This window comes from Pholcus phalangioides, unplaced genomic scaffold (assembly GCF_987345545.1).
Source record: "Pholcus phalangioides strain wild (caught in Gottingen) unplaced genomic scaffold, Ppha-v1.0 ptg000032l_1, whole genome shotgun sequence".
NCBI lineage: Eukaryota > Metazoa > Arthropoda > Arachnida > Araneae > Pholcidae > Pholcus > Pholcus phalangioides.
The window spans coordinates 5,589,148-5,607,309 of record NW_028301622.1 but is presented as its reverse complement, the minus strand read 5'-3'; the positions used below and the strand labels follow the sequence as shown (position 1 = coordinate 5,607,309).

Genomic DNA, 18,162 nt, shown 5'->3' with positions numbered 1-18,162 from the left:
CGGGGGGGGGGGCAAAGAATATGTACTTAATGTATGTGTGTATATATGTTGTTACGTCGCGACGCCGGGTCACTCGTCGAACCTCTTCTCACCAGACCCGTCCCGTCACGCGGATCTCTCCAGGGTTCTTCGCCGAGGTCTTGAACATGGGTGGACAATCACACGAACGAGGATTCGAGAACAAATACTCGCTTTTATTTACATGAGCTGCTAAAACTACTGCTAAACTAGAGCAGCCTTCCGAACGTCTTCTCCCTTCGCGTTCTACTTTCAGAGTTTATTTTGAATCTCGTTCTTCTATTATCACAATCGCATGCCACGCGAACCTTGCATGCGTTAACCAAGCCTTTTCAAATTCTACCCTTCGTAACAATATATATACCATTTTTAGTGTATTTTCAAAAGCCGGGGGGGGGGGGGGGAAGGGGCAACGGTTCCCTGACCCTCCAAATGATGAGCCTGGAGGTATCACTGTATTAGGTGCTATGGAATCATTTGTCCTGTGTCTAATGTATGAACAAGTATGTTTCTACAAAAAATTTGTTCCCATTTTTTGGTGTTGAAAGCTTAATTAGTGAATTATGACTAACAAATAAAATGAGTTCCAGAATCACTCTGACTAAAATATAATTTCCAAACTCTTATGCAATTATAGTCATGTCAATAATTTTCTAAAAATTAAGTGTTTTAAAATGAAATTTGTGATACTGTTTTTTTACATTTTGAGTTTCTTTAAAACATATCACTGTACACACTTTCACATTGCTTTTGTTTTTTATTGGAATTCTCATTAATCTGTTTTTATGGTTTTTGGTAATAATTCTGCCTGCAGGGGGATATTGAAGGCAGCTTGGAATTATATGACTCAATAAAAAATAGACCTAAATCTTTTTACTTCAGTTTTAGGAGACAGTAATTGCTTAATTATAAGCTTAAATTGACCTAAATAATTGAAGGGATAATTGAACAAAATGTAGCAAGAAAAGTGAGCCTCTGAAAATTTTTATATGGTGTAATAGATTTATTTGGCCTCCTGCCACTCCCTAGGTTTGTTTTATTTTCAGCTTTTATGTGAAAAAAAAAAGTGAAAATTCATTAACACAATTTGCTTCGTAAGGCTGAGGTGCTTACCAGTAAGACACGAAAAGACAGCTTTAGACAAGCTTAGTCATTTTTGTTTACATCAATTTGTATGTTGCAGCGTTTCAATTTGTCTGACTAACTGGTGTGCAATGTACCATGCAAATCAGTATGAACAGCAATGATGAAGCTGTCTTGTCTAGTTGTGTCTAAAAGGTGTGCTCCTCGCCTAACATCCATGAGTAATATTTGTATCATGGACTGATCAATTGATTCCTTACAGTTATATAGTTTTGGTGAGACTGTATCCATAGTATTTTGGACCGATTCGTGGAGACCTGATAGCTTCTACGATAAGATACATGCCAATAGACAAAGGGGACTTCACACTTTGTGTTTGCTGGGTGAGTAGAAATAGTGTCTACAGTACAAAACAAACAAATATTGTTGGCGTTCAAGGAAAAGTTACTAAGTCCACAGAAAACTTTTTGACATATTACTGAAGTTGATTAGAATTTCCAATTAATTTTTTCATGATATAGACAATTATGAACCACGAATCAGTTATCTGAAAATCAGTAAACTTGCTGTAGTAGTTGGAAATCGAAAATAATTTTTACGTTTTTCATAACGACAAAAGTTTAAATTGACAAAATCTCAAGACTGGACTTAATGACTTCTGCTTGAGCGCTGCTAATGACTTCTGCTTGACAGTATGTAACATTTATATGTAAAGAATATTTTCAAATAAGGAAAATGTCGCAAAATTCTAGAAATAAGAAGGGCTTTTTTTTCGGGATCAATTTTTGGATTTTTCCTGATAACTTTGCATTCTCGATTTTATCGGAGAAAATGATAGCCCTTTATTGTTTTTCCTCATTACAAAAGTCTATAGATGCATTATTGATCAGCTGAAGATGGTTTTCCCTGACTTTGAAATGTGAGTTCAAGTCAGTTTCGTTTAAAAAAAATTACCACAGCAAGCAGCAGAAAAAACCAGGGTTTCTATTGCAGATAATCTTGACGATGCTTCATTTGTTTTCCTGAGCAAAAGAGCTATTCTGCCAAATAACAAGTTTGAAATTGCCAAAGTCATCAAATAGCGAGAGTTAAATCACCTATGTCGCCAAATAAGTTGAGGAAAAGTCACAGAATTATCCTTTGGGTATTTAGTAGACACTCTGAATAGCCAACTCTTTAGTCTTTTTTAGGAAACTTCCAGTGTAAAAAAAAAATGCTTCTCAAATTACTTATCTGAAAATATATTCAACCCTTTAAGTGGTTTTCAAAATTTTCCTGATCTGCATCGTAACTGCCACATTGGAAAAAAAAAAACAGTTAAGAACCTGATACATTTCGGAGTGACTAAAATAAAGCATATCAAGTTTGACTAGATATCTTGGAATTGCCGCTATAAATGTTAAGTAAAAGAAAAATTATTTCTCAAAAAGTTACAAAATTTAAATTTTTATATAGCCTACCGCTCCTGTAAGCCATATTTAGTTAACACTGGAACGACTAATTTCGAAACTACCTAGAATTATGATAGTGGTCATTTTGACCTAATTAAAAGTTGATGGTCATTTTGACCATTTTCCTCAAATTTTTGGTCAAAATGATGGATATAGGAAAAATAAACAATTAAGTTATTTTTCTTCATCAAAATTTCTTAAAACAGTATCAATTTTTTTAATAAACTCTTGTTCATGTATCAATTTTTTTGGAATTTTAGGCAAAAGGACTTGTTGTGACAAAGAATAATTCCATATTTTGTCACTTTAAAAAGAGGTTTGCCTATGATTTTTTCAGCTGTTTGTAATTTGTGGCTTCATTTTCATTTGGCAGTCTATTGACAGGGTTGGATGTGTCAAGCACTTGAAAACTTCACAAAGAAACAAAAGCTTGTAAAAATTTGTAAAAAAAACCCCCTTGAATAGCTGCCAAATCCTGAGTAATATAAAATACATATGTAAGGTAGCTTTTTGATGCTGATTGCATTGTGCACTGAATGAATTCATTTTGTCGAAAACATTTGATTTTATTAATATAGTAATAAAATTTCATAATTTTTTTTTCTCTGGCAGAAATTTCCCTTGTCTACAATTTCAATTTTTTTGTAGGTTCATGGTACTCAAGACCTAGATTTTCTGTGCTTTTTAAATGTAGAATTATTTTTTTCTCAGTGGAAAGCATGATACACTGAAGAGCCAAAATAACTGGTACACCTGCCTAATATTGTGTAGGGGGCCCCGCGAGCCCGCAGAAGTGCCACAACGTGACGTGGCATGGACTAGACTAATGTCTCAAGTAGTGCTGGAGGTAATTGACACCATGTATCCTGCAGGGCTGTCCATAAATCCATAGGAGTGAGAGGGGGTGGAGATCTCTTCTGAACAGCACGTTGCAAGGCATCCCTAGATATGTTCAATAATGTTCATGTCTGGGGATTTAGGTGGCCAGCGGAAGTGTCTAAAGTCAGAAGAGTGTTCTTGGAGCCACTTTGTAGCAATTCTGGACGTGTGGGGTGTCGCATTGTCTTGCTGAAATTGTCCAAGTCCGTCGGAATGCACAATGGACATGAATGGGTGCAGGTGATCAGACAGGATGCTTACATACCTGTCACCTGTCACAGTCGTATCTAGACATATCAGGGGTCCCATATCACGCCGACTGCACACGCTCCATACCATCAGAGCCTCCACCAGCTTGAACAGTCCCCTGTTGACATGTAGAGTCCATGGATTCATGAGGTTGTCTCCATATCTGTACACGTCCATCAGCTCGAAGCAATTGGAACCGAGACTCGTCAGACTAGGCAACGTGTTTCCAGTCCTCAACAGTCCAATGTCAGTGTTGTCGGGCCCAGGGGAGGCGTAAAGCTTTGTGTCGTGCAGTCATCAAGATTACACGAGTGGGCCTTCGGCTCCGAAAGCCTATATCGATGATGTTTCGTTGAATGGTTCGCACGCTGACACTTGTTGATGGCCCATCATTGAAATCTGCGTGTTTTGCAATTATATTTGTTAAATATATCTTATAGCAGCAGGGGTCTGTCTAGCCAAAATTTGGGTCGGTTTCTGGAATGTTCACAAAATTCTAGATCTGAAAAATGGATCCTTTAAAAAATATAAATGAATGAAACCATAAATGTGGCATTTCATTTCTTTTGTGATAGATTAGATTAACTATAGATTATTTCACTTCCCACAAAATTAATTGGCATTTTCACAAAAATATGAAATTTTTTTGCAAAAACAGGACCCTACAAAAAGTCTGGACAGACTCCTGAGCAGTCTAAATGACAGCTTCCAATATTTTACTTCGGTTTTGCATTTTCCGCTGCGTTCTTATTTCACCACTAAAATAAGAAACCTGGAACATTGATATTTTAAGAATTTAAGGTATCCGACTACGTAGAAAACGTCATTTTGGAAGAAATTATGAATTTTAATTATTAATTTTTTATAAAAGCCCTATTTGTTGTGATTCCAAAACGGGCCTTGTTTTGTTTATATGATGCTTAGAATCAAAGTTACGTTCACTTTAGTGTTGCGTTTTTACATACAAGTAATACGCGAATAAAGACTTTAAACGTGTTTTACGAAGAATGATATTTTTGACATTTTACTTGACTTTGTGGCATGATTTGTAAAAATTGATGCATTGCATCCTTACGAAATCTTGATGTGATATTTTGCTATATATTGTTGAAGTTATGAACCAAAATCTAAGGTCTATCACATATATTTTTTGAACTACAGTGTTTTATAGACAAAATGTAGGATGAAATTTCAAAAAATTCACACATACTTAAACATATTTTGGTGTAACTTATGAACATATCACGCAATCCTTTAAATTTTGGTTTTTTACCTGCAACATTACTAGCTAAATGCACTGTAAAAATTACAAAGCATTTCATTAATAAAATTTTTTGCAATTGTGTTTCGAATATCATATGAATTTTACCTAAAATTTGACATAAAAACGAGTTTTTTATAGAAAATATAATAGATAGACCAAAATTTGTCACTGTTTTAACCATTTCCAGACACTTTCTATCAAAAAATGTATTTAAAGTTCACTCCAGAACCATTTTAAAGAAAAGTGACAAGAAAGGTAGTCGGATATCTTAAGAGCTTTAACAAGACGAGAAAAGTCATGAAATTTCAACAACCTGAGGTAAAGCATTTGGATGTAATTGCATGTCAAAGTAGCTTTGGACCAGTCATTCTAGTGTTTAAAGTAATTTTTCTTTTCCATAGCAGTGCCAATTGTGTCTCTTTTAATAAAAGTATTTTTTTTAAAAATTCATTTCAATAAACTACTTAAAAACAATTTTGTAATACAATGTACTTAATGGATGTGTAATTTTTTTTCTTCAATTCCTCATAGATATAAAAGTCAAGGAGAAATCAGTGGAAAACATTATAAAGTAAGGTTTTGACCTTGTTTTTATTCAACGTGTCATGAGTCTTATTGAGAAAAAAAAACACACACACAAACATTTGACCATTTCAAAAATCATTAAATTCCTTTTTTATTGAAAAAAAATTAAGTTTTTTTAGCAAAATGAAGAGCATGTAAGAGAATAAAATTTGAACAAAAATGGTTTTTTAAAAGAGAATATGTGTGTGCTATTGATCATCACCCTTATTATCTAGAAATATTTTCAAAGATATTTCCTTTATAAAGCATTGGAAAGCATCATGTATTTCATAAAAATTAAGGGAATTTCAAAGCTGAACAGTACTGCGATGAGATCATTTTCCCAAAATTAGTCTTTATACTCTGTTTGTTCTAACTTGGGTCCTGATGTAAATAAAAGCACGTGTGCGATGCCCAAAATGATTGATTGAAGAACATTTCACCTTTTCTTACTGTGCAACACCGCCAAAAATATAGTCCTTTATCGTTTGCCCCTCATACCATAAAATACCTCATAATTTTTATTTTTTTAAAATATTTATTCCATATTATTTCAAAGTTATCTGGAAGACTGGAAAAAATATTTTTTAAAGATGGGTCACAAAACGTTTTTGCTGCTATGTCTTCAGGGTGGGTGTTGACAGGATACGCCTTTCTCACTCAAACATTACCGTCCCCCCCCCCTTTTTTAAAGGGCAGTTTCATTTTATTATTACTCTTATTCGCAAACAGATTTGATATACACTTGTATTACGCTTCTTCAAGAGGTCTTGCAAAAAAAAAAAAACCCTTCTTTATCGTTTGATGACATAAATGAAATATGCGTGTCTATCTTGTTTGGCAGAGCCATTTGAAAATGCATTTCTTTGCAGCTGCTCTGGACTCCTATAAACAAAGTTGCCGTCAACAAGATTTTTTCCCTCACCCACACGCTTTGATGTACACTGAATGGGGGGGGGGGGGGTGGGTCACTTATTGTTTGTGGTGAATATACGCGTTTTAAAAGAATTCACTGTTCTGCTTGAGCAGCTTGTTGGGAGGAAGTAATATTGGTTTCGTCGAAGGCGGCGAGCCGAAGAAGTCTGAGGATTATCACGTAGACATGAAGGTAAAGTTTTGAAAATCTGGTTCTCGAAAGAGTACTGTGGTCATTTTTGATTCAGTTATCCTCATTATGATGGATACTATAGATCCCGTGAGAAAGCCTGGCCTGGGGGCCCATTAAAGATCCCAGTCCAGGGGCTCCTGCTGCTGGATGTTGGGGTCATGGCTCGCAACCTACGCACGGATAAAAAACCGAAATTGTCTTGACAAAAAACAGAATATCAACAACAGATAGAAGTAAAGAAACAAAATAATGTGGATGACTCATAAAATTGGAACTTCTACAGCCCGTGGATTATTATGAAATATTTAATTATACAGAACCGCAAGAAAAATAAAAAGTGGCAACACAACGGTAAGTTGTTCTTAATTTGTTTCACGTTATAATTGGTAGCATATTCGGCCCAGGAAAATCATACGGCGTAAATTAGCTCAGAAATAAAATTGTAAAATTCTGAATTAAAAAAATTAAGAAAAAATACTCTTATGGGATTTTTTTTTTCACTATCTGCCGTAAAATAATAAACAACTCGCACAAACTTTTGTAACGATCATGGCCCCACATCCTGCCGCAAGACCCCCCCAGGCTGTGATCTTTGGCGGGCCCTCAGACCAACCTTTCAATAGCCCTTCTATATGGTAAACTTTTAGCGTAAAAAAATAAATTAATTACAAGAATTGTTGCAGGCAATGTCCGGGCTGCAGCCCTGTCATCCCAACTCTTGAGGAGTGTGCCACGATAACGACAGAATACCTTATCAAATTTTTTTTTTGGGAGATATATACCTCTTTCTATTTTAATTAGTGTTATCAACAGTTTTTATTTCAACAAAATTAAGAGAACAGTGAAAAAAAAATTTCCAGGAAAATTCTTCACAATGAATTTACAATCTTGCGTTTGAGGGAAAAAACGTAATGAAGGGGCGGGTAAAATTACAACCAATAGAGATAAAGGATGCGGAGTGATATCAAAAATTGGTGAAGCGGTTTATTCACATCAGGACCCATGTTAGAGCAAACAGAGTATAGTAAGTATCTATAGCTAAAGCAAACTGTGAAACACTTCAGAATATTATGAAGTTCCCCCCCACTCTCACGTTTTAATCAAGCAATGACCCTGAGGTTGTCCTCACACTGGTATACTGTAGTCTGGTAGAAGACTTATCCAGGCATCCAACATGTATATTTATATGGTGCTTCTCACGAGAGAATGTTGGCATATTGGTGACGAGATATCCATGCGACTGGGTCATTTGCGACTTGGTGTGTTGATTGAATGCCACATCAGTAGCGAGACTCTGAATTATTTCAGTTGAGGTTGAACGATGGGTGACAAATTCAACTTTTGAACTTGTATTTTCTTTGTAAATGTTCCTTAATGCTATCCACCATAAAATCCCTCTTGACTGACATGTATAATAAAGTATGTCAGAATAGTAAATTTGAAATTTGATTCCTGTAACTGTGTGCTGCAATGAAAATAATCTACAATAAATATTCTTTTCAAATGAGATTTGGTTTGAATTTGGGAAGTACACATGTTTTGTCAGCTGGGGCCTCAGAAAAATCACTTTGCCTGAGGACCCAGGATGTACCCATAATTTCCTTTTATTTCTCATTTTACAGCAGAGGCAATAGTGTAGGTCCCAAAAAAGAGTGTTTTACATTGTTCTGTAATGAGCCCTCAACTGACTGGAAATATTTTGTGGCAAAAATGAGTACGGGCAACTCAACTCTCAAGTTGAGGCTACTCTATATCGATTTGAGTATCCCTGTGTGAGGAGGGCTTAAGTGTTTAGAGTTTCTAGGCAGAGATCTCTTCACACAAAAAAATCTAGGCCAATTTCTTCATTGTGAATTAGTTTGGTGCCTTACAAGTGGACAGGTATCTTCAGTAGTCTTTGAGGTGCTGAAGCAATAATTCTTCACTTCATCTGTTGATCACAGATTCTTAAAGATGTAGGGTCACTTGTACAGTTGAAACGTTGCATTTATACAATCATTTACTCTTTTACAGCAGGTTTAAAATAGCCCTCAAAATAGACTTGCCCAAGTTTTGAATTATCTTTTTTCACTCTTTTTCTTTTCACCCTTCTATGAGGCTTAAGACTTGTTTTTCAGGTTTTTACCTCAGGCGTTTTGGCTTTTATAGAGTTGATGGTGGCCAGACAGCCGAAAATCTTTTTACCATGATGTTAATTATAGTTCCGAACCCCCAAAGCAGAATGTTTTGGAACAAGCCCTCGGCTGACTGGAAATGCTCTATGGTAAAAATTGTTGGCAAAAAATATGGCAATAATGTTTTCTACACTTTTTGGAAATTCTTCGAGATTGTTCTGAAGTAGCACTGGTTGTTCAGCATATTCTGCTTTGGGGGGTTGTGAATTCTTGATATGTTTCACTATATTTTAATTTCCAAACAACCCATTAAGAATTAAGTTCAGGGGTTATCCCTAGGAAAATAAAAAAAGATGTTCAACGCTAGTGAAAAGATGTGAGAACATGATTTTGCTTCTATTACATGAAAAAAGTGCAAAAACTGTAAAATATAACTTAAAAAAAGATTTTAATAAATGATGTTAGCCAAAGAGATATATATGTAAATGTCTAGGAAAAATGAAAATGAGTTAGCTATGAAGTCATTCACATTCAAACTTGGATCCAAACTCACACAGTTAAAAACTCGCCAGTAAATGGGTTGATTGTCAAGGGTGGTAAATTACAATTAACTTTTGAAATAAAGAAAATATGCTTTCTGAATGATCAGGACGAAAAGAATAGTATGAATTTAGTATAGTGACAATCGTAATATAAAAATCAATAAATTTTCCCTTTTTGAAACCTCTAGAGCAGTAATTTTCTTCCCAATGTTGCATTTTCATAATTTGCATGTTTGCTTCGGATATGGAAAACTGATACATCAAAATCTGTGCAGTATCACAGTTTTTAATCTTTTCACAGTAGCTACAAACAGCTACAGTGAAACTCCTATACTTTCTATAATGATTGCCTTTACAATGTGATATTACTCTTTTATTCCGATACAACTCCCATAACTTTAACATATTCCTTGAAAAACAACAATCCTGTGTGACTATGCTTTTACCTGGTCCCACTAGTATTATATAGGAGTTTCACTGCATGGGATTTTATGCATAAAATATGATTTTTAGATGTAAAAAAATTTGTATTGCATAACTATTGAGGTTTCATAATCAAACAGCATTAGATTAAGATGAAGTGAATACATATTCATAAAAATGTGAAATGTCTCTTATGTTTTTGTTGATGTATGTTTCAGATCTTTTGATTAGTTTTTTTTCCACATAATTTTATCTCTATGAAGTTTTTGTAATCATAATTTTATGTTGCACACAGTTTAAAACATTAAGTCAATCTCCCAGGTCTTCCCTCGCCCACCCTTAACCATGGCTGATGCTACTAACTCTTCATCTGCTCACACTCCGTCAGTTACCCTGACCATCAGGCTGCTCATGCAGGGCAAAGAGGTTGGAAGCATCATTGGAAAGAAAGGACATTACGTTACGAGAATAAGAGAGGAGAGTGGTGCCAAAGTCAACATTTCTGACAGCTCATGCCCAGAACGAATTGTGACAGTAACAGGAGGTACGGATGGTGTTATCCAGGCCTTTTCGATGATTGCCAGGAAGCTGGAGGAAGAACTTCAAGGTTCGACTATTGCGTACAATTCTGCTAAGCCCCCTATCACTCTTCGACTCATTGTACCTGCTAGTCAGTGTGGCTCATTGATTGGTAAAGGTGGTTGTAAAATTAGAGAGATTCGCGAGATGAGTGGTGCATCTGTGCAACTTGCTGCAGATCTGCTTCCAGATTCTACAGAAAGGGCAGTTACAATTTCAGGTACATTTGATTCTATCTGTAAATGTATCTACCAGGTGTGCTGTATCATGCTGACATGCCCACCTGTTGGCCCGACTATTCCTTACCGTCCGAAACCTGCTGCACCTTCTGTCATTTTTGCTGGTGGTCGTGCCTATACAGTGCAAGGACAGTTTGCTGTAGAGCAGCCTGACCTTACAAAACTGCACCAGCTTGCCTTGCAACATGCACCTCTGTTATCGGTGCAGAACTCTGGAGCACCAGGAACTAAAGCCCCAGCTACTATACCGACGATAGGAATGACTTCCACAACTATTGAAATGAAGATTCCAAATGATCTCATTGGTTCGGTCATTGGTAAAGCTGGGACCAAGATAAATGAAATAAGGCAAATATCGGGTGCCGCAATAAAAATATTTGATGCTGAAGAGGGGTCCAAAGAAAGAGCGGTAACTATCTCTGGAACTCCAGAAGCAGTGAATCTGGCTCAATATCTCATAAACGCCAGCATGGATGTGTTTAAGAATGTAGAAATGGCAAACCCTGCAAATTCTATGATGATGTCTAATCCCGCCGCTCATCATTTTGCCACAGCTGTTCCTTTGTCTCAGCTTGTGAATGCAACGTCGAATGTTGCTGCCACCAATCCTGGGTCGTCCGTCCTTTTCAATGTGAACGAGATATCAGGCCATCCCCATAGACCACTGACAACAAAACTTCGTTCAGCCGCGTCACAAAACAGCAGCAGACTTGAACGCAGTAAGTATGCTCCATATTAGAGCTCGGTCTAAAATCAGTTTCATAAGCTGTAAAATACAGCAGTTGGGGTGCATGTATCATCTCTGATCCAAGCAAAGATCATAAAAGATGTAGAGTAAACTGTTCTTCTCATCGTTTGGATAGTTTGTAATATTTGATGGATTCACAACTACAATCATAGCTAAAGTTCGGACGTTATAATGTGCTACTCGATAATCTTTGATGTAAAAATTTATGCAAGAGGTGAAATGTTCCTTGACACATGTATACTCTCACGATCACTTTGAATAGTATCCAAAAGTCCAATCTAGCAACTTTATTGTAATTGTTCCCATAAGTATTTGAAAAATTCACATTTATTTAAGAATATTCAATTCTTTCTCTATTTACTGTGAAGCATCTTAATCTTCTATCACTTCATCTTTTGTCCTCCTCTGCCGAAATAATTTTTAGTATTCACACAGTTTCAATATTAAGAAATTTGAGGAATGGAAGTTCCCTTATATTGAAAATGTGTTATGTGCCACCAGAAGTAATGCAGGATTTGAATTACACATGGTTCTTTTTCTTGGTGGTCTTTGTTGTTCAAGCAGAGCCACAGTAAGCAGTACTGTGTAGTAATATACACATTGCATAGCTACATAGTCTGGGATTTTCTAGGGGGGGGGGGGAAAGCATTTTTATTGGAAGGTTATCGAATTTCTACTCTATCTCTCAGACCCTTGAAAAATCCTTATATCTCCCGAATTTTGACCATGATTGTTGCAAAAAAAAAAACCTCCCTACTTTTTTTTGGGGGAAAAATATTCCCGAACAATTTATCTGAAAAAAAAAACCACCTATTATTGTCGTTTTTTAATCCCCGAATTGACGTTGCAAGTTTTAATGTAGATCGGAAATGTTGTCATTGCGTTGTCACAAAATTTTTTTATTTTTTTGTGGGGGGGGGGGGGGAAGCTAAAATTTTTCAAACAGCCAGAATCAATTCTACCTTTCAACATCCAAAATTGGGAAGATGACTTTATCTGATTTGACGTATGTGCTAAGTCTGTATTGCCAGTTTCGGGCCAGATGCAGGTTCTTTTTTTTTGGTGAGATTTGATTTGACTCTAGTGATGATATATAATTCAACCTATTGGTTGGAGATCATTGACGACTTGTTGCTAATCAGAGATGGCTTTTACAATGTCCCATTTCTGCAAAGCAAAAAATATCTATACAATTTTTACTTTTATTATTGAAAAATCCCTATATTAAAAAACTTTATATTTATTTTTGTACAGAATTTGGATCCACTCAAAAACATCCCAAATTTTCATTCTCCAATGGCCTCAGCTATGGCATGATTTTGATTTGAGTGTAGTTATGACAAGTAATGACAATTTAGCCTAGTGTTGGGTAGTAATTGACAATTGCACTAATTGGCAATGAAAAACAATGTTACGCTTTTGAGAAGGGGAAAAATTCCTGAGATTTTATTTTTTAAAAAATCCCCAATCTGTTTTCAAAAACCCCTTTTATATTTATCTGTGTGTGGTTTTTGTGAAGGATTAGTATCTGCTCAAAACTATTCTTTAAGGTTTGCAGCTATGACATCACTATTAGTTGAGATGTAGCAATCTTTAGGCAGGGTTATGTCGAAGTAGTTTAAATATGCTACATGCACGGTAAAAGTTTTGCTGAGACTGAGACTTACTTCAAGGAATACTGCTTGATGAATATTGATTACTTGGTTACATTGTGAGGTGGTTTGGATGATATTAGTTCTTGATTTAGTTGCATCCTATGTACTTGGGTTGTTAGAAAATCTGAGGTATCATCCCCCTCACATATCCACAATTGAATATTTTGTTTGATTTAAGCATGTTATCAAGTAAACTTTCACTGCACTCTTGATTTGTTTTGATGATTTTGACAATCCCACCTTGTGCATCTTAAGCACAAGGTGTGTGCTACACAGCCACCAACTGTAGTACCTCTTATACAATTAGGAGAAAATGGCATGCGATTTAAATCCTGCATTGTTTCATGGGTGCCATAAATGTACTAGATTAAATTTATGCTATGAAAAAAAATTCTTCGCTGTGCGGCTAGAATCTTATATGTCTACTATAATAGACTGGAAAAAGAATTACTCTTAAGTAAATTACAAAGAAGTAAGATGACAGCTAATGATTGTAAATTAGAGTGACACAAAATTTCCCACTAGGTGTATTGATGAGAAATATCAGGGTTCCCTGCGACCTGGAAATTCAGGGAAATGAAAAATGTTAGGGAAAATGTAAAATATTTAGCAAAAGTCAGGGAAAACTTCTGTGAAGGGGAACAAAACTGAAACTGGAAAAACAAAAATTTGAAAGATATAGATTTCAAATTATGTTTCTTTCAAAGTTTTGATCAGGAAAAGTCGGGGAAATTACCAAGCAGATTTTGCTGGAAACTCTTAATATGTGTCAAGGAATAAGAACCTTTTTGGTATCTTACAGATGAATATATGATAGTGAAGTAGTTGCATTGCATGATCAAATATATTTTTAAATTATGCTGGCATAAAAATGTTCATGCCCACTCTGTGATGTTCTCTACTGGTTATGGAAAAACCAAAATCGTTATTTAAAATGTACTACATATTCTTAGTGTTCACCGAGAGGCTAATTGAGGAATGCAGTTGCTTTTGCCCAATAAATATTTTCTTCTCAATTTGCCAAACCAAGTTTTTCTCATGTTTGTTTTCATAAGCAAAGGGCTTTGCAGTGATCTGTGTTATTATAACCTTATGTCTCTTCTGGGTTGTATGTTGACATGGTCATGTCATTGTCCAGTGGTTCTTAACTGGGGGTCAGTGGCCATATTTTTTATAGGAAGGCACCCAGCCTTTGTCTTAGTGGCATAAAGGGTTCATGTAAGACGAAAGGTTAAATAGGTTAAGACCTAGGCTTAAATATTACTAGATAGATTTTTCATTTATGCGCCAGTGCAAGGGAACAGGGGAAAAGACTAAGTGAGAAAGGCACAAAAGTGAATAATATTCTTCTGCTATATCTTTGACCAGGAATGCAGAAAATCATCTTGTAACACAGAGAAACATATAAGTGAGAGATCACTGTATTTTGTCAGGTGACTGCCATCATTACTGAATTAGAAATACAATTTTTTGCCATTGGAAAAGCAGCTACATGACAACTGTCACACGTATTTAACGTCAAATCAGTTTGATGTTAATTATTTGATGGGAATGTTTAATTAGGGTTGAGGGGTCTTCAAGTTTAGATATTGCAAGCCGCATTAAAAATTCAATGACGCATGTAGGTGAGGACTAACAGGATTTGAAAACTACCAGGCGAGAGGTTGCTAAAAAGTTTTGGTGAAAAATTTCGGTACTTTTTGACGCCTACAAGATTTTGTAGCAGTCCAGTGATGACAAAAAAATTTCAAGAATTTTTATCAGCAACATAGGAAGGGTTTGGAAAATGTTGAAACAAAATTTCGAACCATTTTTGTTGGAAAATACAAATATTTGGCTCTCCTAAAAAAGTTTGGCTAACATTTTTTTTTCATTCACCAATTCGTACTGTAATATTTCTAATTGTAAGATGGTTTCCAGATTTACAAAGGCTTTATATAATCCTGTCAAATGCATACGGTAACTTCTTGGCCTCTGGGAAAAAAAAAATCGTACAATTCTGGATAACAGTTTAGCTTAGCGGTCCCCAGCAACTGTCATTGGCATTTTTTTATTTAATCAATATTTAATGCCAAGTCGTTATTTTTTCAAATAGTATAGACATTGCATTGAAGACAACTGAATTGGGATGCGATTGATATTGCAATGAGACTCAAGCATTTAGGGAGCATTCTTGGGGAAAGGGGCACCTTCAGTGAGCACATGATTATCATTATTTTTTATGGTTATGATTGTAACTCCGATTTGGTGAACATCTGAATATGTTTAGATCAGGGGTGCACAACGTTTCAGTCTTCAGACCAGATGTGTGATATGGTTACTGCTCGCAGGTTGTAAAATGGTGTGCTTATCATGTTGTGTGCATCATTCCTTTCTGGGGAGCCGGGTGAAATTTTCTTGTTGGCCGTATCTGGCTTGCAGGCAGAGGTTATGCATCCCTGGTTTATATGAAAAAATATGTCCATTAATGGTAAATAGATTACCGAAAAAATATTTTTGTTTTTTTACAGACATTGCATTATTTTTCATGCATTTTTCTGATATGATAGATAATTGTACAGTGGTGCTTGATTCCAGTGATGTCTGTCTTTGCATGTTGTTCTGTCCTTAAAGCTGTAAAACACTATTGCTGTAAAAAAAAGAATCGGAACATGTATTTTTTTTTTCATTTCATTGGAGATATTAAACATTATGAGAGTCAAGTTTTATTTTTACTCTGTCCAGAAGTAGGAAGTGGTCTGTATTAACCTTTTCCTTTTAGTCATAATCAAATAATGCAGCAGCTGAGATTTATTCGTCACTGTGCATGACAGAACATGCATTCAAATCACTGAACTAGCCACACACATACGTTCTCATGGCACATATTCCTCTGTCTCTATCACTCGTTGACCAAGTTAGTCATGATTGAGGACAGATCAACCCTCACCACTGCCTCTGTTAATGACCACAACTACTTACAACACAAATTTTATGTGCTGAATCATAATATGGAATAAAAATTCCAATATAAGTATGGCATAAACCAGAATCTCGCTATAAAGAGTGATTATCAAAGAGATAATATTAAAGATACGTATTGCTTGCAACGATGTTTGTTTAATTGATAATGTTAATTTTTTGCTGTTCATCGATACATTGGTTGAGAGACATTCATTGCCATAAAAGTGAGTGATGAGGTTCCTTCATACCCTTTTCTTGACATTGTGAAGCTATATGCAAACAGAGTATAGGTGATATTGCCACCGCTGTTGTGATCAAGTGGTCATAGCGGTGGACTTGTGTCGCGAGGACCCAGGTTCGAATCTTACCTTTATCACAGTGGTGGTTGGTTGAAATAGGTTTTCTGTGTTTCCTAACTTCGAGGTATGAATGCAAGCCGATTTCCCCTTTAAAAAAGTCTTGCCACAAAGCAACAGGCCTACAACTGTACTATTATTCAATCATTGCACTTCACTCATAGTTGGTAAAATTGATGGCAGATGGCAGTACTACACTAGTTTGTTTCATGCATAAACAAACTTCACTTGAAGTTCACAACACATACATGCTCATTCCAACATGTACCAATTCGCTAGAAGTTTTGCAGAGGGATATGGATGAGGTGTATGTGTGGTTTAGTAGTAGGTCATATTATCATTCGTTGTCCTTTACCATTTGAAACTGTGTACTTGGCTATTTGAAATTTTCCACTTGATTAAAAAATCATTTGAAGGAGGAAAAAAATCTGTGTTAGTATAACTTTTCAATGACAGAAGAGATTATTTATGTGTCATGTAGAGTTGATTTTTTTTTTCAGCCAGGTAATACAGCTAAACCTCTTTTGCGAAGGGAAATGAAAAATGGGCCATTTCTACAGTATTATGCAGCACTAAATGTCTATTTGTCATGCAAGGGATTGCCACAAAGGAGGTCTATTCCACTGCAGCCCATGTTTATCTGATACACTGTATTCCCTTGGAAACGGGGGTGTGCGGGGGGGGGGGGGTGGGGGTGTTATGATCCCTTGTATTCCTATTAAAAAAAAGAAACAAAAAAAGGGTCTGTTTCTCTTGTAGTATTAGGTCTTGATACATAAGCAAATATAGGCTCTCTGAACAGGACGAGAAGAATATAAATGCAAAATAATATAATACAAACAATATAATTGCAACCATTATAATCATGCTCCTTTGATTGTTGCACACATTTTTTGTCAAATTATTAATTCAAACATGTCCGATATTATATTTTCAAGTAATGGAATGTTTTTGGAATTGCTTTTGTGGACCAGACGAAATTCTCTAAAGAGACAGAAGTTAACATATTTGTGATGTATGGGAAGGACATAACTGTTGATCTCTTTCATGCATTTCTTTATAACAATCTCGTGCAAAGAAGGCCTATTGGTAGTGCGATTTGGTACTATAGTTTTTGAGAGTAAGTATATGGTTTAGTAGGCAAGGTTTTTTCATCTAGATAGGGGTCCCAGAACATCACTTTGTCCTTGCTATATTGAGTGCCTGCTTCAAATCTGTAAAGTTGGAAACATTAAAAAAAAATTCGTCAGACATACTCAGTAACTGCTGTATTTTTCATATTAGGAAGTACTTGTGAGTACGTGTAAGACATTTCAATGACTTTCATTGAAATTTTCTTGGATCAGTATTTCAAAATGTTTTTTCTTCAAATTTCTATAAATTCATTCTCCAAGGAATCAATGTAATTAGTAATTCTTTAAATTTAGGTAAAACGAAAATGTTTAATATAGCTTATACTTAAGCGTTGAAACTTCAGGCACTTTCCTGATGTTACTATTTAAATGGGATTCCCCTCCCCGGCTACCCCCACCCCAACCCTTATCCCTCCTCCTCTCAAATGATGAAAATTGTGCGCATCTGGGTTTACTGCCTGAATTTTTTTAGAGTCTTTGCGTTTCCAGGGGCAGAAACATCTATGAGCCTCCAAGGTTCATGACTGCAGCGATAGCAGCTCAGCAGCTTCTAGAGATTGTCGTAAAGAAGAAAAGTTTCAACGAGACCAATTTAGGTGATTACATAATTTTTCTCATTATTTTATTGTGGATGTCTCATTACTGAATATCTGAACAATTAATCAACGAGCAAATTAGTTTATTATTTTTAGTACAGTGGTACCTTGACTTTGAAAATGCCTCTCTGTGCGGGAGTTGGCCAAGTTACTAGAAATAGTGAAAAATACACCAAATTACAAGCATGAAACAGACTGGGGAAAAATTACTCATTGGA

General features: G+C 35.7%; 1 protein-coding gene and 1 pseudogene across 3 annotated transcripts in view; both read left to right on the top strand.

Annotated features, from left to right (window-relative positions):
- The window catches only part of Dph5 (diphthine methyl ester synthase), a 36,818-nt gene that overhangs the window by 11,172 nt on the left and 7,484 nt on the right, over nt 1-18,162 (top strand). For both annotated transcript variants that reach the window (XM_089253238.1, XM_089253239.1), the window contains exons 5-7: nt 1,364-1,484; nt 5,476-5,515; nt 17,838-17,944. In XM_089253238.1, coding sequence (XP_089109364.1) covers nt 1,364-1,484; nt 5,476-5,515; nt 17,838-17,944 — 268 coding nt within the window. The remainder of the gene's footprint in view (nt 1-1,363; nt 1,485-5,475; nt 5,516-17,837; nt 17,945-18,162) is intronic.
- On the top strand, nt 1,385-15,618 carry LOC149066824 (poly(rC)-binding protein 3 pseudogene; annotated as a pseudogene). Its single transcript, XR_016195430.1, has 3 exons — nt 1,385-1,484; nt 5,476-5,515; nt 10,017-15,618. The product of XR_016195430.1 is annotated as a poly(rC)-binding protein 3 pseudogene (transcript).